The sequence below is a fragment of the Camellia sinensis genome, chromosome 3 (genome assembly GCF_055761805.1).
Source record: "Camellia sinensis isolate YWXY chromosome 3, ASM5576180v1, whole genome shotgun sequence".
NCBI classification, from domain to species: Eukaryota; Viridiplantae; Streptophyta; class Magnoliopsida; order Ericales; family Theaceae; genus Camellia; species Camellia sinensis.
In genome coordinates this window covers 67,816,558-67,838,573 of record NC_138963.1, presented here as the reverse complement: position 1 = coordinate 67,838,573, position 22,016 = coordinate 67,816,558, and the positions used below count along the sequence as shown (strand labels likewise).

Here is a 22,016-nt window from a genome sequence, read left to right as displayed (position 1 = left end):
ATGCAGTCACATTCTCTACCAAAAGTTTTTAAAAAATCACTATTCACTATTTATCCAAAGACAAGTTCAAAATAGTCAAAATCATCAAAAGTAATAAACAACACCCATATGTCTCCATGTGCTACTTTTCAATCAAATTCTAACTCCCAAGTCTCACAGTCATCCTCTTTTCCTATAAAAGAACCTCTCCAGTCAATTGCAACTGAGAGTTCCAATAACTAGGGCTGGGCATAAGGGTATCCGACCCGCACAACCCGCCCTACCCGACTCTATCCGCACACATATGGACGGTTTCGCAAATACAATAGGGTAAAGTGCGGTTTGAAATAATTCAATTTTGCGGTTTGCGAGCCCGCAACCCGCCACAACCGCCCGCACTATATATATATATATATATTTTTTGGAAAAACCTGGCCGTTCATTTACTTGGAAGAATTTTCAACTTCCGTTATATGTTCTGTATTTGTTTTACTTAATTGACTTCTAATCTTACCTAAGTTGCACTTTGGTTAATGATTTAAATGATTCAAAGTACTTTTTTTTAAACTTATTTATTCAAAAAAAAAAAGAGTACTTTTTTTTTTAACTGATTTTTATGGTTGATCAACACAATGCTCTTATATTACAAAATATAAACTGTGCAAATCATGGATGTTAAACTGATGGGTGACATAAGTGACAATTTCATTCAATCTGTAGGCAGTCTCAGTATGTGTGAAGTTAAAATTAAACAATATCTATGTTAATTTTTAAAGAAAAAAATTCAAATCGCTTTTTTAAAGAAAAAAATTCAAACCGCAAACCGTCCGCATGTCCACAAACCGCACTGGGGGCAGTTGCAGTTTGACTTTTTTCCAAACAGCATAGATGCTGGCTGATCAAAACCGAACCACAAACCGCACAAATCCGATCCACAAACACCATACCAATAACCTCAAAAAAATCTCTATCTCTATATTAAAAATTTTGTATTTGGCTTCAAGTTACATATTTTGAAGTATTTTTCAATTTTCAATAAACATTATAAGTTTTAATTTGAGATTTTTATTGATAAATCCATTCTAGAGTTGTTATAACCCATTAGGTCCACAAAAGAATATGATAACCTGATTAGTCCCATAAACTTTTCTTTTTATTCCATAAGGTCCATTTTCCTAATTTAACATATTTTCCTGGACTATTTTGCCCCCATATATATATGTATGTGTACAGTGTTATACGCATTTACATATTACGTGCCTGTTTACGTGGCTGTTTCCTCGGTGATTCAGTTTGGCAGTTTCCATTTTATGTTTTTCTTCATCAATCCAATTCCAAGAGATACGTTTATGTTTTGCATACTCGTTCGAAGGATTGGTGGTGCTAGGGTTTCATTGTTGGTGTTCTAGTCTGGTTCTGGTTCTGTGGTTTGCGAGTGAAGATGACGAAGAGGTAGCTGTTCGGCTGTCACATTTTCCGAGCTTTAAGTAGTTCGAATCAGTTGTGTTCGACTTTCTGGAGGATTGTAGGATTGCATGGTTAAGGTTAGTATCAATTTGATTGTGAATAAATGTTCAGTTCATTTGTATGATGAAGCAGATGCTCTGTTTTTGGATTGATATGAATTGGATGCGCTGGTTTTTCAATTATATGCTTCTTACGTGGTCCTGTGGAGGGGAGTACATTCATATTATGTGAAGAACAGTGTTAGTTCTCATTTTAGTTAGTTGTATGCGTAATGAGGATCTATGTATATGATTTGATTATCAGTATATATGGCAATGTGAATGTTGACATTTTCTTAATGTGGATTATGTGAAGAATGTGGATGTTCTCATTTTAAATTGATGTTTACTTAATGAGGCTCTGTGTGTGTGATATAATTCAGAGTGTATGTTTCAATGTAAATGTTCAGATTTTGTTAATATTATGTGAAGTTTGTTGGTGTTCTCATTTTTACTTTGATGTTTGCAATTTTGGCATCTTGTTAATATAAATGTGAATGTTCACATCTTTGTATTTGTGAATTATGGATTTAGCACCTGAACTGTACACGTAGTGATTTTTGATTATTTGCACAATGTGATTTTTCATGTCGATTTTGATTAAATGTGTAGTTCTCATTTTACTTGGACGCATGCGTAATGAGGATCTCTGTAGATGATTTGATTATCAGTATATATGTCAATGTGGATGTTAACATTTTGTTAATGTGGATTATGTGAAGAATGTGGATGTTCTCATTTGAAATTGATGTTTGCTGAATGAGGCTCTGTGTATGTCATATAATTTAGAGTGTCTGTTTCAATGTAAATGTTCACATCGCGCGAATATGATGTGAAGATTGTTGATTTTGTCATTTTACTTTGATGTTTGCTTAATGTTGACATGTTGTTAACAACAATTTGAATGTTCATATCTTCGTATTCTGAAGTATGGATTTAGCACTTCAACTGTACGCGTTCTCATCCATTTTCTGCACAAAGTGAATTTTCATATTGATTTTTATTAATGTTCATTGTTGTGTTTTTTGTGTTTTTATAGGAGATGGATACCTTTATGCTGTTGGTGTGTACATATGGTTGCAGTACAACTGTAATAAATGTTGCCCGCGCAATGTGTTATTCTCGTTTGGTGGAGTGTTTGTGTGAGAAATGGGATGAGTTGTCTGCTGGTTCTATTTCACTGTTCTGTAAACTACCTGGGATTAGGAAGTGTGATTTGGACAATGAGGAAGAATTTCAGAACATGTTACTGCTTGCTAAATCAATGGGGGTACAACATGTAGAAGTTGTGGTTGAGTTGAAAAGTGTTATTGTTCAGTCAACTAGTTTGGGATTGGTGCGTGTGGGGGTTGAGGAAGAAATTGATGCATTACGAAGATTTTGCCACCATAACGAGAAGGTGTTGTTGTCAGCCCCTTGGGCAAATGGTATTACGCATGTGGGACAACGGTTTGTTGGAGGTGCACAAGAATTTCGTGACGTTTTATGTAAGTACGCCATCCAATGTGGGTTTCAGTTTACATATGTGAAGAACGAGACAACAAGAGTTACTGCTGTGTGTGCGATGCGGGAGGAGAGGGGCTGCTTGTGGGCTATACATTGTAGAGCACAACGAGCAAATGATTTTTTCTACATCAAGAGTTTTAGTGATGTGCATACGTGTGGTACGGATGTCCGAACATCGAAGAATCCGCGAGTTAGTTCGGATTTGGTGTCGAGTACCATATCTGAAATTGTGAGGGACAAGCCGTTGACTCGGCCGTGTGATGTTGTTACTATTTTGAAGAGGGATTATGGGCTAGATGTGAGTTACCATGTCGTATGGTTGGCTGTGGAGAAAGCAAAGGCTAGTATTCATGGAGATCACTCATTATCGTTTGACCAGCTGCGGTGGTATTCGGATGCGGTGATGCGGTACAATCCGGGGAGTTATGTCAATATTGACTATGATGCGAGTAGTCAACAGTTTCGTCGTTTCTTTGTGTCATTCGCTGCGTGTATTTCTGGGTTCAATTCTTGTCGGCCTTTATTATTCTTGGATGGAACATTCCTCAAAGGAAAGTACAAAGGTCAGCTACTGGCGGCAACGACAAAAGACGGAAACAATGGTTAGTAATTTTTTTACCTCTATATTCATGTCAATATTCACATTGACATGCATAGTATGGACAAATAAGTGATGGAGAAATTATAAGTACTGTGAACATTGACATTAGTATGCACTGATGTGAATGTTCATATCTGTGTCTGCTGATGCCTGTAATGTGAACATTCACATTATTTTACACTGATCCATTCACAGTATTGTACATCTGTGCCTGCTAATGATAGTTATGTGAACATTCACATTCACATCAGTGTATACTACTGTCAGTTGATCCGTTAATGAACATTACTGTGAATGGTCACATTATCAGTTGCTGAACAATCAAAAATGAATTATTGATGGGCGTTAATGTGAATGTTCACATTATCAATTGCTGAACATTCACATGACCTGTTTCGTTTATATTGTTTTCTATTCATTTTGGAATACTGTGAACAGTTGTGTATTGGTGTTGTGTTGTAGGTCTGTTTCCTGTTGCATTTGCGGTTGTTGATTCGGAGACCACGGCGAATTGGTCGTGGTTCTTGCATGAACTTGGGAAGGTTGTTGATGGTAACCGGAAGATTACTTTTATTTCAGATCGTAATCTTGGCCTGTTAGAAGCTATGCCGAAGGTGTTCCCATCGGCTCATCACGGTTATTGCTTACAACACTTGAAGAGCAATTTAAGAGACCGGATGAAAGGAATTGATAATGGCTTCAGGGATCACCTAGTAAGTAGTTTGGGTGATTGTGCTTATGAGTCAACTGTGGTAGGGTTCCATGAAAAGCTTGCAAAATTAAAAGAGGAGGGTAAACAACGAGCACATGATTTTTTCAAGGACTTGGCACCTGAGCACTGGGCAAATTCATACTTCAGGTAATAACAGTTTCATAAAGTGTTCCATTGGGCAAGTCAGAATGGTAGCGATGTGAATTATCAGTTACGATTTGTAAAAATCTTCCAATTGTGTTTCATGTTCAATGTCAGTGATGTGAATGTTCACATCTGATAGTAATGACTGATTTGAATGATGTGAATGTTCACATCCGTTGTCATATTTTGCTGTTGTTAACATTCACATCATTCTGTCATTTAAGTTGATGTTAGTGTTCACATCTGTGCATCGTGTAAGTTGATGTTAATGTTCACTGCGAATGGTGTTAATGTTCACATCAGTCAACGTGAGTGTTCAAACTTGTTAACTTTCGGGTTGTAAAATGTTTGTGATATTGTGCAGGGGCATGTGTTATGGGGAGATGACTTCCAATGCGGCGGAGTCATTTAATAACTGGATTAAAGAAGCGCGTAATCTTCCTATCACTCAAATGGTTGACACAATTCGTACTCAGTTGATGCGGCAAATGTCTGCACGGCGTGACCAAGCAAACAAATGGAATGAGCTTATTTGTCCTACATTTGAAACAAGGCTTATGGATTCGTTCAATCACAGCAGGTCTTGGCAAGTTAGCAAAGCCAATGAGAATGTGTTTGAAGTTCATTCGATACCATCTGTCACTGTTGATGTTGCGAGGCGTACATGTTCGTGCTTCAAATGGCAAATCAACGGATTCCCATGTGACCATGTTGTTGTTGCCATTCAGAAGAGCCGCTACAATCTCAATGATTGTGTGGAACATTACTTTCATGTACAGACATATCGTGGAGCGTATTCAGGTGCCATATTCCCTATACCATCGGTGGAGAAGCCGCCTTTTGATCCCATGGACTTCACTATATACCCACCAACTGTGAAAAGACCACCCGGAAGGCCGAAAAAGAATAGGATCCCATCAAGGGGTGAGAAACTTAAGCAAATAAGGTGCGGGAGATGTGATAAGCTGGGGAGCCATAATCGGAAGTCATGCAAGGAGCCGATATAGGATGTACATTTTTCATTTTAACGTTGTGTTTTACATTAGATTCTTATATTCATTTCACAAATAAGATTGTGTTGTGTTGGCAAGCAAAATAATGGTTTGGCAAACTTAGTATTTCATTTGTGCCTTTTCATTTTCTTTTTCTGTACGAAACTGATTTTTTGTTAAAGTTGTAATGATAAATACATGATGTGGACATTCACACTTACGTAAACGAATCATATTATGTGAAAACTTGCACATGGGTTGGACGTTTTTACCTTATTGTTGTCAATGTTGACATGAATATAAGATGTGATGTGAACTTTCACATGCATGAAGATTGACATGGTGTGAACATGTACAACTGTTATGAATGTAAAGAAATGTGAATATTCACACCTGTTCATGTTACCCGTAATGATGTCATGCAAACAATGTGTACATTCCTGCACAAGGTATGTGTATTACATTGAAAACTGGTTCCACAAATCGCATCAAATATGCTCATCAAAACACGGCATTATGAATATCATAAGTGATTATGAACATTCACATCAGTGTTGAAACTGTGAACAGTCATAGCTGTAAACATTAGTGCATATGAATATCGTAAGTGAATGTAAACATTAGTGCATATGCATTTGAATATCATAAGTGAATGCTCATCACAACACGGCATTATGAATATCATACGTGAGTGAACATTCACATCAGTGTTTACAATTGCTATAAGCAACCACAAATGTGAATATTCACACATGTGTATGTGATCCGTAATTATGTCACGTAGACCAAGTGTACACTCCTGCACAAAGTATGTGTACTAAACAACAGTCAGGTTCAAACATTCGCAGAAATTTTTCTCACAACAACACAGCAGTATGCATATCGTACGTGACTATGAACATTCACATTAGTGGTACAACTGTGGACATTCACATATGTAAAACATAACAACACCAAAAGTAGTTCAAAATTCGCAGCTGCCTTTTTCCTATTAACAGATGTTGTATCACTGTTTTACAATCAGTTGCTGTGTCAAAATATCAACGCATTCCATATTAACATTCAAATCGACTGTTGGTTAGTTCGTAGGTGGACACCCCCCACCTATAGGTTTTAAGGAAGCTCTGATTTCTTATGATTCAAAAAACTATGCACTAACAAATCTCGTAGTCCACACCATTCTGCACTACTGAGGCTGCCCACAATTTCTTCATGATATACGTGCGCCCGCATGATGTAACATACTGCAGGTCCGCAGTCCACTCTGTAAATGTGAAATGGTTTTGATTAGCAGTTGACAGGAATATTTGCATAATGGTTATGGAGGATTTGAAAAAAAAAATTAGTGAGGCTTACGAGTCGTCGCCTTGTTGAGGACAGACATCAACACTTTTGGTTGGTTGTACTGGATTTTGGCCTGCTAACTTAGTGTGTAGCGGTGATGACTCGCCAATAACGGTCACAACATGCTCAATGTAGTTCCTCTGTGTATGGAATTTCACATTAGGGACCAACAAACATATGTGTGTGTACAGTCATTTAATGCACGAGAACAAGTCATGTTTGTGTTGAAAAATAGCCACTTACAATTTCCTGTGCTTGGTCGATATGCGGGTCATGTATGCCTGTTCTTGGGCGCAACGAGTTGTAATGCTTCCACAAATTTTCTTTAGCATCATACACAACTATCGTCCAGTGGTACTCATGATGCAATGGGAATAGTAGGTATCTCTCTCCTTGGTAGTTTTTGACATGTGCGTCAATGTGTTTACTCCTTTTGCGAGGATGGTACTCTCGTATCACTTTCTGTACACATTTGACAAATAATTAATGGACTGTGAAGTTTTACAGTCACATTACAAGTAATGGAATGATAGATTTTACCAAACACATGCTCGTGAAGATCAATGAGGCTTCATCTGAAGTTGGGTTGACCACCTCTTGTTGTTCATGCAACAGTTCAGCATATACATCTATGAGCTGCACAAACATGGGGTCATATTATATAGATTTTGTGGATGTGAGTGTGTGTGTGTCTGTGTGTGCATATGCATGAAGACTGAATTATATTTGTAATGGCATACATTGCTGTGTATTGATTCCTCCTTGATAAGGTTGACAATGTCATCAAAATACACATGTGTAGCCTTCGAATCTCCTTTCCACACCAGCAGCCTGTGCATTATTAACAAACCAATGTAAATATTCACATTGCATATATCTCAACAACCCAAAAAAACTGAACACAGTGAGGAATATAGACTATTACGGAATGTGAATGTTAACATTGTATGTTTGCACAGTCACTTACTCATCGCCTCCATTTTTTTGTAAAGCTTGGACCTTTTGTTTGTCATGTTTGGACATCTTGGCCCAGACTTTGAACTTCTTGGTAAAGGGTAATTTTTTTGGCTGCTTCGCTGGTGGGTGTTCCTCCACATCTTCAACCATTTCGACTGGATGGGGCTGCTTTTGGCCAGGTAAGTCTGGGTATTGGAAGTCAGGCAGGCGATGTTCTTTGCGATCTTTTTCCTTTATACGCTTGACCCTAGAAGGTGGGCTGATATTGTGTTGCATTGGGCTAGGGAGTTGCCTTTCTGACATAGCTTGTGTGACAATGTGGACTGACTGGTCATCGTAAAGATCCTGAAGAATTGTTTTATCGCATTCTAAGTCGATGACCAGCTGCGTTAAGCGTTTGATTTCTTGATCCTTCTGCTCCATGGACTTCTTCATTTCGATATTCACGTTGGGCGGGCTGGACTGGTTAAACAATCTATATTCAAGATCAGCTATGACTCTTGCCCTCAACTCCCATGAAAATTGAAGGTGTTTGTACTTTGCTTCCCATTGCCTTATGATGCCCCAAGCCTTCCGATTTTCTTGGATAAGCACATCAATGATATCAGGTTGGTTTGTGTCTGGTATTACAATAGCTCTGTCATAATGTTGGCTGCTAAATGGAATGTGAATGTCCTCATCACTGTCCTTCAGGTCTACCCTATCCCCAGAAAAGTGGGAGTTGCTGCCACTGTGTTGTTCTCCCTTGATGTCAGAAATGTTGGGAGATTTTCTGCCTGGTTCATAAATTTCAGGCTCCACCTTCAATATTTTACGCTTGAACTTTTGTAATTCTGTTGGGATTGCAAAGAGTTCACCGGCATTAACCTGAAAATGAAAAAATTATGTTAATTAACACATATATTTGGGTAGTGTTATAATGTGAATGTTTTGATCACTAGTTGAAGGCCCTACCTCATTAAAACCCAAATCTACTAAGGAGATGGTTTTCATCTTCTTCTGCAAAGCAGTCAGATCCCACTTCATACAGCGAGGAAAAGCATTGGGTCTGTGAGGTTGGAGGACGGTTGTGTGCTCACACAACCAGTACTTCAATAAAACAAGAAACGCATATTGTTATTTAGCATTTGCAGAGTAATGGCAACCTATGTGAACATTAATCACAGTAGCATTGTTGTGAACATCCCAGTAGTACATTATCATTGAATGTGAACATTCACATCTGCGAATCGTGAGCGATGTGGTACTGTTGTGAACATTCACAGAATTATGTTATGAGTCAATGTGATCAGTCACATTCACTGCTTCAGATGTGAACATTCACAGTAGTGAAAACATAATTGCCTACAGAGCAGTGTGGTAAACATTCAGAGTGGTACATTATCATTGAATGTGAACATTCACACTGTTCACATTTGAATCACTGATGTGAATGATGACAGAAACATAAGTGCTGTGGCACTATTGTGAACATGCACAGTAGTATGTTATGAGTGGATGTGATCGGTCACATCAGTGGTTCAGATGTGAACATTCACATCTGTGAAATATAATTGCCTACGGACATTCACATCAGAGGTGCAGATGCCAATGTTGACAGTTGGCTTAGATGAAAAACACTGGAGGACATTTCAATGTTATTATTGGAAAACATGGGTACTTACCATCAATAGCATGACACAGCCGGTGACTTGCTGAATTTTTGTCATTTTGAGAAATAGACGATGTCAACATTGTCCTAATTTGCTTGGCCCAATCATATTCTTGCATGCTTTCCAGTGGGACCATATGTGCGTAGTAGCCCCATCCTATTGTCTCTCCGCTTGTTGAGAAAAAAAGCTTCTGGCAAGCATACATGCACACTAGTCGGGCAACTTCTTCGTTGTCATCTTTCTTTTTTCCTTTCAATGCCTCGGTCAAAAGGGTTTGTATCCATTTTGAAGTCAATCGGCTGACGTTTTTGCATCTTCTGTTTACAATGCCAGTCTTTGGTTTCGCACCGTATGTTATGTCCATTGGCTTGCTGCCACAGTCCACACCGAAAATCAGCTTGATGTCGCTGTTGTGTATTTTCATCTTCTTCTGCCCAATGTAGAAGGCATCTTCTGAAGCTTGGTACATTTGTAGTACATGCACAACAACATCATCATACTTCATGCATTTATCCAGGTCGATTTGATTGTTTCTCAATGCATCAAACAAATTCCAAAAAGGTGTTTGTCGAAGGCACCGAAGCTGTGCTTCTGTGAACTTGGTGGTTTTCATTAATTTGACCAGTCCGGTCATATTAGATCTGTAGTTCACATGGCGCTTGTCGACATTGGTGCAAGTATTTGTTTTGGGGGTTTCTTCCTTCACATGGGACTCATCTCTTTTTCTCTTTCCGATTTTCTTGTGTGCGACGTCTGCAAAATGGAGCATTTAAAAAAAATTAAGTGAAGGCTCATGTGATTAGCATAGTGGAACAGATGTGAACATTCACAGCATTTCCACTGATGTGCATGTTCACAGTTGTGTGCGTGGGTGTGAATCACCAGAGTTTGTGTGTGGTTGTGAACATTCACATAGGTACATGAATGTGTATTTCGACTGTGTCACGACAAACACAATGAACATATCGTGTCAGTGTGTGGTAAACAATGCATTTTTATACAACCATGAACATCGTTGAAGAGCATGTATAAAATTTTTAGGCAATGTGAATGTTCACAGCATATAAGAGCAGCACCAATAATATCTGATTGTCCTAAAATCGTCAGGGAATGTGAATGTTCACAGCATAGAACAACAGCACAAATAAAATCTGACTCTCTTAAAATTTTCAAGCAATTTGAATGTTCACAGCCTAGAACTACAGTACCAACAATATCTGACTATCCAAAAATTTGCAGGCAATGTGAATGTTGACAGCATAGAACAACAGCACCAATAATATCTGACTCAACTAAAATTTTTCAGACAATGTGAACGTTCACATCCTACAGCAAAAACACCAATAATATCTTATTGAACTAACACTTTCATGCAATGTGAATGTTCACATCTTAAAACATTAACACCACCAACATCTGACTCTCCTAAAATTTCCAGGAAATGTGAATGTTGACAGCATAGAACAAGAACACCAATAATATATGAATGTCCTAAATTTTCAGGCAAATTTTACAGACAATGTGAATGTTCACAGCCTAGCCCAAAAGCACCAATAATATCTTATTGAACTAAAACTTTCAGGCAATGTGAATGTTCGCATGGTAGAACATTAACACCGCCGACATCTGACTCTCCTAAAATTTCCAACAAATGTGAATGTTGACAGCATAGAACAATAACACCAATAATATCTGAATTGTTAAAATTTTCAGGCAAATTTTACAGACAATGTGAATGTTCACAGTAGAACAAAAGCACAAATAATATCTGATCGAATTAAAACCTTCAGGCAATGTGAATGTTCACATCGTATATCATTAACACCACCGACATCTGACTCTCCTAAAATTTCCAGGAAATGTGAATGTTGACAGCATAGAACAACAACACGAATACTATCTGAATGTCCTAAATTTTTCAGGCAAATTTTCAGACAATGTGAATGTTCACAGCTTAGCCAAAAAGCATCAATAATATCTTATTGAACTAAAACTTTCAGGCAATGTGAAAGTTCACCTCGTAGAACATTAACACCACCGACATCTGACTCTCCTAAAATTTTCAGCAAATGTGAGTGTTGACAGCATAGAACAACAACACCAATAATATCTGAATGTCCTAAATTTTCAGGCAAATTTTCCAAACAATGTGAAAGTTCACAGCCTAGCCCAAAAGCACCAATAATATCTGATTGAACTGAAACTTTCAAGCAATGTGAATGTTCACATCGTAGAACATTAACACCACCGACATCTGACTCTCCTAAAATTTCCAGCAAATGTGAATGTTGACAGCATAGAACAACAACACCAAAAATATCAGACTGTCCAAAAATTTTCAGGCAATGCGAATGTTCACAGCCTATAACAACATAAACCAATAATATCTGATTGTCCTACAATGTTCAGGCAATGTGAATGTTCACATCTTCCAATAACAAGAACAACAACAGAATTGGCCAAAGTGTGTCAATGCCTGTGAATTTTCACAGCATACAACAACAACACCATTAATACCTGATTACCCGACCATTTTAACTCAATGTGAATGTTCATATCTGTTACCAACAGCAACAAAAAAAGAACTGGCCAAAAAATTTTTGAAACCATGTGAATGGTCACAGCATTAAACAACAACGGATTGACAACCAGTCGATCGGCCGACCATTGTAAATTTTTCAAAAAATTTCACAACGTGATTGAGAAGACAACAAGAAAACATCCAACCAAAGAAACATCTAGCCAATTGTTTAGTACTCAAAAACTAACTGCTCTCTACAATAATTTAAAAAAAGTTTCAACATCCTCAATTTGATAAGAAAAATTGAAGTATCTTCAATTTTGATAAAACAATAAATGAAGCGTTGAAACACTAGCTTTGTACAATTTTTCATCAAATTTAAATTTATTGAAACAAAAGATAAGATTTAAAAATGGTCTTTCAATTTTGGTTAAAAAATATCTTCTCTATTTTAGGAAATTACTTTGTTAAATACATACACCTACAATTATCTCTATTATTTTTCCATTATTTGATGAGGTGGTAGATTTATCACCAAAGTTAACATCTCTTACGAATGCTCTATCAAGGCAGATTATAAAAAATAAATTAAAAGTTATTTTTAGACTTTTTAAATTTTTTTTAAAAGAAATCTATAAAAAAAATAACAAAGCAACCTTATCAAAAAAAATTAAAAAATTAATTTTTAATCAACTTTTCAAAATAAACCCAAATAAATAAATCTTTATGCTTATTAATTAGGAGAAAACAACAACCAATATTAAAAAGAACCAATCTACAAAGAAAAAATGTCTCTTGAGACACCACCATGTGTTGGCTCAATAATATTATGATTAGTGAAGGAAATAAAATCTACAAATTCATATTAGATGAGACATAATAAATTGTGTTTAACATGAGATATTATCACGAAATAACTAAGACCATCCAATAATTTTTCTTCATCTCTTTTAAATAATAACCGACTGATGGAGAATCTCAACAAAGAGGCTGTGTGCAAAACACAGCAGACATTTTTATTGAAACGACACTCTCGTTATATGATTAAAAGCCCTAGTTACAGTGAAGTGGGTTCTATAATGTCGGTTTAAGTCCGATTGTGGAGTGATGAAATTATGCTGTAATTACAATTCTTAATATTGTTATATTTTTGTAATATTAACTTTTTTAATTATTCCTATATTATATGATTGTGAATTTTAAACCCCATTTATTTTCAGAGATAAAATGAAAAAGATTCTGAAGAATTAATAATGAAGGAATTGATAGTGAAGGGATTAATAATGAAGTGAGAGGATTAATAGCGAGAAAATTAATAATGCAGAATTGTTAAATTATTTTTATATAAAATAATAAAATAAATAAAAAATATAAAAAATTAAACATTATATTTAAAAAAAATTCTCAATATATAAAAAATAAAAAAAAAATTAATCCCCTCACTATTTTTCTAATAGCATCTCTACCTCCTCCTTACCAATCCCCCTTCCTACTCCTTACTTCCTTACCAATCCCCCTTCCTCCTTACTAATACCAAGAGATTACTAATCTCTCCCTATCTCTCAAAACAAACACTTCATTCTCAATTCCCTCCTCACTATTAAACTCAATCCTCTCCCTATAACCCCAAACAAACGAGGCCTTAATTTGTTAAAGAACTCAATTTTTTACACAAGACTATTGTGACAATACCATCACCAAATTTAAAATAAAGTCTCATTTGGGAACTCTCAAATTACTAAATTAACTAAAAAGTCAACAATGCATACTAAAAAGTCAAAGATTAGCCTGTTTCCAAACAAGACCTTAGTTTCTAGCAGAAAAACAAGTCAGATTTACACTATGTTTGGGAATCTAGAAAAGAAAACATTACTTAAATTACAAGAGAAAAGAAAAAAAATAATTTTGATTTCTCTCCTTTTTGTTTGAATAAAAAAAATAATTATAATTTCTCTCATTTTTATTTAGTTAGATTTCATTAAAAAAAAAATTTATTTTATGATATATTATTAAAATAACCTTTTTATATTTTCAATTATTTTATTTTTATTTTTATAGGGATAAAATTGATATTATGAAAATAATAATTTCTTTTCTCTCCCAAACTCTCCACTTTTAAAAAGATTGAAAATGAAACTTATAAAAAAAATAAATTTCTCTTTATTTCTTCGAATTTCTCTCCACTTGGGTTGAAATACATATTTCTCAATTTCTTTTCTTTTCTCTCCAAATCACTCAATCCAATCTTTTTTTTTCTCTCCAAATCACTTAACCTAAACATACATAGCGTTAGTAATTGACAACTCAACTTATAAAAAAAAATTTTATTATTTTGTTAATCAATCAAAAATAAAATAAACATTTTAATAAAATAACCATTTTGAAAAGATGATAAAAAATAACTTTGACTTTTAATTAATTTTTTAATTTTTCTACACAAATAATTTGAAAAGTTAGTAAAAAATTACTTTTAATTTTTTTTGTTAATAACTGTTTATGATGTCAAATCATGATAAAATGACCAAAATACTCCCATTTAATTTAAAATATTTACAACTTAAACTACGTAACACATTTTGACCCATGAAGAGTAAAATTATAATTTCACCAATAGTTAAAAACCAACTTCCCAAATGAAAAAAATTTCAAAAAAACCAATTTTTAACTTTTACTACAAATAAAAAAAAAATGACTAAAAACCAACTTCCCAAAACAAGCCATCAAAGGCAATTTCGCCAAGACAATTACCATTGTTTGATATTTCAAATATTGATTAAGAAAATTATCATTTTTTACTCAAACTATATCAAACAATTTGAGTGTATTGTTATTTGTTTTTAACAAGGAATTCACCATTTGATGTACCCTTCAAAAATATTCTACCTTCAATATAGCATAGGCCCGTTTATTTTCAAAAATAAAATAGAAGAGATTAATAATGAAAAAATTGTTAGTAAAAAAATTAAATAAAATTATATTTGTTTTGATGATATTTGTTAGTGTAAGATTGTTAAATTATTTTTATATAAATTAAATATAAAATAATAAAACAAATAAAAAAATACAACATTAAATATTAATATTATAAAAAAAAATGCCAAACATATAAAAAAATTTAATAAAATAAAAAAATTTCAAAAAAAATAAACTAAATAAAATAATAATTTTACTTAACAAAAAAAATAAAAAATTAAACATTAATGTTCAAAAAAAAATGTCTAACATGTAAAAAATAAAATAACAAATAAATAAAAATAAAAAATTTCTAATCGGCCAGATTATTTATCTAATACTAAATTTAAAGACCCATCTGAATCCCATCTGCAAGGCCTAAGCCCTTTAGCTTAGTGATTTAGTGGTTCCTTCCTCAAATCTATAAACAAATAACAAATTGGCCTCGTTTGATAGAGCTGTGAGCAAATGATTATAATTTATAAATGTAAACATTAATTGATTTTTGACTTATAAATTGAGTTTCTCCTCCCCACTCAAAAGAATAAATTAATTTTTGGCTTACAAAAAACTAAACTGTATTGTTAAACTGAAAGCTGAAAATAAATCCTATCAAACAGAGCCATTAAATAGAGCCACAGCTATCCTAATCTCGATCACTCTCATACCCAAAACAAACGGAGCCTATGATCAAAAAATAATAATAATAATAATAAATCCAATAATACAAAATAATACCAACAAATTTATATACACTTACAAAATTTAATCACAATCAATGAAATCCCACTACAAACATAACCAAAGTAGAGATGGTATAGGATTCTAGAAATTATATTTTGATGTGAAATTAAAAATGTAGTTCCCCAACGTCCAAATGCATCATGAGAACGAAACACTGGATAGCGAGAGGAACAATTTTCTAGCTTCACTTCAAACAGTTCCAAACAACTGCCAATTACAATGTAAGAAACATTTGAAAAAAGTTCAAAAGGTGAAGCCATACGTAAACTAAATTAAAAAAATATTTATATAATAGACAACTCAGTCCCTTAGATGTTCATAAAGATTTTGCGATCATTTTCGCAAATCATTACAGGTCTGTATTTGCTCATCACTGTTGTCCAATAATCTATCAATAAAAAAACGATACAAGTAATTATTTGTTTGGATTGAAATATAGTTGCCTCAATATTATCAAAAAGGCACAAAAAAATTGCCGAAAAGATTTAATAGAATGAAGCAACACGATCGATTTAGCTTCTAGGGAACGAGTTGTTCAAGAACTAATCAATCTTGACAACCAGATAGCGAAGCTACACATAAACAAAGATCTACACATGCATGTGCATACATCTATGAATCAGATCTAAGAATGAAAAAACAAATTTATTGTACGAAAAAAAAATGAAAGATCAATGAATGAAAGTAGTGAATCGAATGAAAAACTGAAAGAAAAAATGAAAGATATAATCACCGAAACCGAGTAGAGGAATCAGTAGTAGATGATGATGATGAAGAGAAGCATATAAAACCCTAAATCGCGAACGCAGAGAACGATAGAAGAATGGCTGCGGCTGATACTGAACTGAGGGGATTGTTTTATAGGGTAAACGTTAGGACGATCCAACGGTTCATGTGATCTGCTGCGGATGAGCGGCTGAGATTGACGGATTGTTTTTAGGGTTTTTTAAGTTCTTTTTTAGGGACATTGACCTCTCCTAATAATTGTTTTAGATAGAATTTATAAATTAATTTTTTTATTTATTATGAAAAAATGTGTAAAAATATAAAAAGATAATATGATATAAATAAAATAATAAACAATTTATTTATAGTGTTATCAAATGAACTCTAAGATTTAATAAAGTTGTAGAAATCTCGCTTGAAGTTTCTAAGCCTATGTTTGGGAAGGAAAAGCCCAGGCTTTTTTGGCTAAAATAGCCATAAAAAATAAAATAGGCTATTTTAGTCACAAAAAACAAAATATCAAATTCAACCCATAATCATTACAATCCTCTCTCACAAAAAAAGTCAAAAAAGTCAAAAAGCCAAAAAGTCCTTCCCAAACCAGGCTAAAATAGCCCAGGCTAAAATAGCCAAAAAGCCAAAAAGCCAACCCACTTCCCAAACGGAGGCTAAAATTGTTGAAACCTTCATCAAGATTTAATTTTCAATTACACAAAAACCTTTCTTGAAACTTATTTTACAATTACACTAACATCTCCTGAAATTTGAAATGATAGAAACCTTCTATAAAATTTTTTAAATGGCAAAAACCTCTCCAGAGGTTTGTTTTTTTATTATAGATTTCATATGATGTTACTTTATCATCATAAAATAATAACAAATATTGACATTATCAAATAAATTAATTATATTTTGAATTTAATCTTATAAAATTGTGTCCAATTACAAAGAAACAAAAAATATATATATATACTTCTTATTTGGGTTTCGAATAAATGAAACATACATTGTCAACAATAATTGCAGACATAATAAAGAAAAAAAATAAATATATATTTTAAATTTTTTTATTTATTTTGTAATTGGACACAATATCAAAGGATAAATTTGAGGATGTAATTAAATTATTTGATGAAATTAACATTTTTTTGTCATTTTTTACAATGTCAAAGGGTTTTGGATAAAGGAAGTATACACAATTAACAGTAATTACTATGGGGACACATTTTATGAATGACAACACGTAATTAAGGTGACGCCAACGTGTCAGTCGAGGTGTCACATAATTTGGTCATGTGTCGAGATGATTTTGGCTAGGCCGAGGTTGTCTACGGAAATACCAAAATTCGAGATAAACAGATAAGAGACAAGAGTCCTAAAACAGAGAAGGATCTCAGTCTAGATAGAGATAAGGCTCAAGAAGAGTTTATCTCTATCTAGATAAGGGTCCAAGATGAGCATTGAGCCTGAGTCCATTGAAATGAGACTTTTAATGGGTTCAGGTCACTGTCGGTTATAAAAGCAAGGCACCCTCGTGGGTCTGAGGTAAATTCTTTCTTGTAAGTTTAAGCATAATTTGCTATCTTTGAGAGATATTGATTGTTGACTTGATCATCAGAATGCCTCTAGTTGGACAAACCACCGCCAGATTCTCATCTTTTTGTTGGCAGGTTGTTGGGCATAATTTATTCTATTGGTGCTCTCCAGTTGAGTTCCCTGTTTGGTTGCATGGTCAAAAATCAACACCCACAATTTGACGCCGTTTGTGAAAACTTAAGGAGAATTGATGGCCAATGACGGACAGAAAGAAAAGATTAGGGATCAACAGTGAGAGTTGTGAACATAGAGATACTAACATCGAAAAAAAAAAACAATAATGAGGAAGCACAGGATTCAAATCTTAGGGAGAAGGACGTCGGCAAAGAGGGAAATGTTCCGAAGAAAGCTAGCCGAGATGAGTACTACAACGAAAGCAACCTCCAGGTATGAAAGGATAGATGCCTGAGGAGGGACGACGAGATGAAAGGGATGGCGAACAAGTTGGCAGACCTACAGTCGGTTGTTAACTTCATGATGCAAAACAACATGATACAACCACCGTTCCCGTTGTAGGACAAACTGGTACCAGCAACAAAGACTAAAGCCCAAAAAGAGGGGCATAAAACAATCCCATCAGTCTTGCAGCATGGCAAGGAAAAGGAATGCCCATATCGGCCCTTACAAGATGTCAGGCAGACAAAGTCAGTAAAAGGTGAGTCACAGAGGATGCCTCAAACCAAGAGAACCTATGCCCAAGAACCTCGGCATATAGAAGGAAAGGGACTTTGCTTTGATACAGTGAATGAAGAGAAGTCCAAGAGGACACACAATGACGCCAGGAGCAACGCACCAAAAAGGCTTAAATTTGTTAATAGCCGAGCTCCCGACCGAACGTAAGAGGATCTGAGGAACTACCTCCAGAGAAAGTGACTCCATGTCGAGGTAACATCCCTCGTCAAGCCGAGAACGCCGTTCTCAGTGGAGTTCGATAGGTTTGAGGCCCCAAAGAGATTCCATATGCCGAGGTTCCAAATTTATTCTAATACCCTAAATATTTAATTAATACCACAACCAATAATAATAATAATAATAATAATAGTGGGTATGATAATAAAATAATTAATTGATTTTTTGTTGGTATGCGATAAAGTGTAATTTAATTAGATTATTAAAACATTTTGGGCCAAATTATAATTAAAAAAAAAGGACCCTACACGTTCTCTAGCCTAGCCTGTAGATTGATGACTTTGCATGAATGGTTTTAAAGAATTGGTGAGTCGCCTAATCTAGAGGGACAGATGGAAACCTGTTTGATAGATGGTCGAGTGGTAAGCTTGCCATGCGTTAACTCTTGATTAGGGACTAAGAGGTTTTCACCAACTATAAATAGAGGGAGTAGTAGAGTGCTAAGCGGGGGGGCAGCATGCAAAGAAACAGGAAGTCGATATTAGGAAAATAGAAGGTAAGGGTCAATATTTAGGTTAGTTATATTATATCTTGAGTCACCATAATATATTTTATGTATATTTAGGATTACCATAAATTATTTTACGTAATCTATGTTTTATAAATTATATTAATATTTTGATTATGTTAATTATTTTTTGAACTCTATTTGCTTAAATTGAAACCCATGGATATGTTTGTTTAACTTTTAGAAATTATTTGATAATGCTTTTATAAACAATTATGTTTTGTAAATACCACTATGGGAGTCTCATGTCTTGGAGACTTAAATAACCATCAGCCTCTATTTGGCCACTTGTTGGTCCTCTATTTGTCATGGATCCATTGACCTTTGTTTTGATTGTCACTCATGTGACCTCTGTTTTGTACCGTGGATATGATTATTTATTTACATAATTTCTATATTTCAGTTTCTGCCACTTTGAATAATTTGTTTATTCAAATTAAGTTATGTATATGTTTTAGCTTAACTAAGTATTCATGGTTATTTTGTGTTCCCTGTACTCTTGGCATAATAGTTCTTACTCTGTTGTGGCCTTATAACTGTTACCCTTTCAGGTGACGAGATGTAAGGAAGACCCGTAATCTCATGTAGTGGAACACATACAAGAATTTGATACTGATCCATTATTTTGTTTTTCTTTCATTTTCTTTCTTTTGTTTTTTTTTACTGAGGGTCGGTCACTAAATAAATAAATAAATAAAAGCTCTATAGATGTACTTTCTTTTATCAAAGTAATCGAATGAAGTTAATTTTCTATTTAATTATTTTCTTACTTCTTTTTTGCCTTCGCCTGCGCCACTTAATTTGTTATGATTAGAAATTATTTAATAAATTGCGATTCCAGCCCTACGTCCCTGGGGTTGTGTGATAACTCTGTTCCGTACCATGCTAATTAATCTTAGTTAAGGTTGTGATTATGTGTTTAATATGATTTTGAGTGTCATTTATATGACTATATATGGTTTTGAATTTCTATCTATTCACCATAGGAAAATCTGTTCAACTTATTGTTATAAATTGAAAATTGAAGGTCTTGTCGGCCATAGAAACTGAAATTGACTACGCCATTGTGATTGGCGTAATTTTTAGAGCTTATGGTGAAAATTTAATTGAAAATTTATTCGGATCAAAATAATTAGATTCAGAACGATTAATTAAGCTCAACTACTTAGCCTTAATTAATTTGATTAGGCCAACACATATATATAAGTGGCCCATTTACATTTTGAGCTCATTTTTCACTCATTTGGCTGAGATTACACTCTCGAGAGAGAGTGTGTGCCGGTTAGAAAGAGAGAGGGAGCTCAAGTTGAAGAATTAATCAAGAAGCTTAATGATTTTGAAGATCAACTCAAGAATTAACCATAATTTGGGTGATTAGAGCTCCTAGATAAGCATTTGAGTATAAATTCATGTGCATAACTTTGTAAATTTGTGTATTCAAGCTAGTTGGGTAATCAAGAACATAATTTGAGATGAAATTGAAGAATTGAAAGCTTATATGTACATGCATGCATAGAATTGCTATGAATTTGCAGATTTGACCATGAACTATGTAGAACAAATAGAATTGAGCACAAAATCTCACATGCATGCATGATTTTCATGAGCTTCATGATATTAAGTGTCATTTGTACCATTTGGAATAGAATTGGAGTCAAGAATCTACATGCATGCATGATTGATGAAGATATGGAATTGGTGTGAAGTTGAATTAACATGTTTTGGAACTATGTAAAGAATTCAAAATGATTTTTTGGAAAAGGGACCATGAATTTGAGCAATTGGCGTTATATTGTTATTGTCCTCATGTTATGTAATATGTTTCCATGTTTTTGGTGTCCAAAACATGAGCCTTGCACCTTTGAATGTCAAGTTTGAAGCTCAAACAGCTTGCTGGAAAATCTAGAATTCGGCATGTCCGCTTGAGCGGGGTAATGGCTGCTCAAGCGTGAAATGCTAGTTTCCAGAACTTTTGCAGACATGGATGTCCACTCAAGTGAGGATATTCACTCTCGAGCGTTAGGCCATGTAGTTTGACTTTCAGCTCGAGCGTCCGAAGTCACGCTCAAGCGTAAAAATGAAGCAACCAGTACTTTTGCAGACCAAAAAGGGGGTTTGCTCGAGCGGCGGAGTCCACGCTCGAGCGAGGAACCCTGTTTCAGAAATTTTAAAAAGTGGTTTTATGTTTCATTTCCCGTTCTCTTTCATTTATAAGCACTCTTGGCATGCATTGAACATTATAAATGAGTTAAAATGATAAGAAAGAAGCCTAAGAGGGATGTATGAATTAAGAACGGATTGAATCGTTTGTGACCCATATGTGTTATGTAATGTGTAGGGTCGAGCTCAAGAGTGAATCCACCGGCAGAACACTGTGAGTGTAGACACCGCATTTTTGACCGCCCTTAAGACTTGGACGCGACTGATGGTTTACATGGTGGAGAAAGGTGTGCAAGGGAAATGTTCAGTTTCTTCGGTAAGGAGAGAGTCAAATCTCAACTTCATAACCCTTTTTGGACCAAAACAATCTTGATCAAAAGATTTTAGACCTTAAAACCCTCTCTTTCAAAACGTTTTGAAATAAAATGTTTACAATGTTCCAAGGCTCGCATTTTGTCAAATGTTGCGCTTTTCGGTAAACCGAGCAAGGACAAAGTAGAAATGAATG

The 22,016-nt window shown here is 34.6% G+C and overlaps 1 protein-coding gene, 1 long non-coding RNA gene and 2 other non-coding genes across 4 annotated transcripts; all 4 read right to left on the bottom strand.

Annotated features, from left to right (window-relative positions):
- Positions 1-6,399: 6,399 nt before the first annotated feature.
- On the bottom strand, positions 6,400-10,145 carry LOC145822589 (uncharacterized). The gene is made up of 8 exons (XM_082919972.1): positions 9,405-10,145; positions 8,695-8,829; positions 7,751-8,607; positions 7,524-7,614; positions 7,324-7,419; positions 7,027-7,245; positions 6,796-6,923; positions 6,400-6,703 (listed from the first exon to the last, which is right to left on the bottom strand). Exons 1-8 carry the CDS (start codon positions 9,447-9,449, stop codon positions 6,553-6,555), a joined length of 1,722 nt encoding a protein of 573 aa, XP_082776098.1. The 5' UTR covers positions 9,450-10,145; the 3' UTR covers positions 6,400-6,552.
- Positions 10,146-15,552: 5,407 nt separating this feature from the next.
- Positions 15,553-16,440, bottom strand: LOC145822590 (uncharacterized). The gene is made up of 2 exons (XR_014364059.1): positions 16,343-16,440; positions 15,553-15,816 (listed from the first exon to the last, which is right to left on the bottom strand). It is a non-coding gene; the product is annotated as an uncharacterized LOC145822590 (long non-coding RNA).
- Positions 15,720-15,869, bottom strand: LOC114277702 (small nucleolar RNA snoR136). Its single transcript, XR_003634706.1, has one exon. It is a non-coding gene; the product is annotated as a small nucleolar RNA snoR136 (small nucleolar RNA).
- Positions 15,904-15,990, bottom strand: LOC114277701 (small nucleolar RNA SNORD25). The gene has a single exon (XR_003634705.1). It is a non-coding gene; the product is annotated as a small nucleolar RNA SNORD25 (small nucleolar RNA).
- Positions 16,441-22,016: the final 5,576 nt, after the last annotated feature.

Excerpts from the sequence above, each read along its gene's own strand:
- LOC145822589 (XM_082919972.1), bottom strand. The coding sequence starts at position 9,449 with ATGACAAAAATTCAGCAAGTCACCGGCTGTGTCATGCTATTGATG. Across the intron at positions 7,615-7,750 it reads CAAAAAAATGGAGGCGATGA|GCTGCTGGTGTGGAAAGGAG; the intron begins GTAAGTGACTGT and ends AATAATGCACAG. Across the intron at positions 6,924-7,026 it reads TCGACCAAGCACAGGAAATT|AGGAACTACATTGAGCATGT; the intron begins GTAAGTGGCTAT and ends TTCCATACACAG.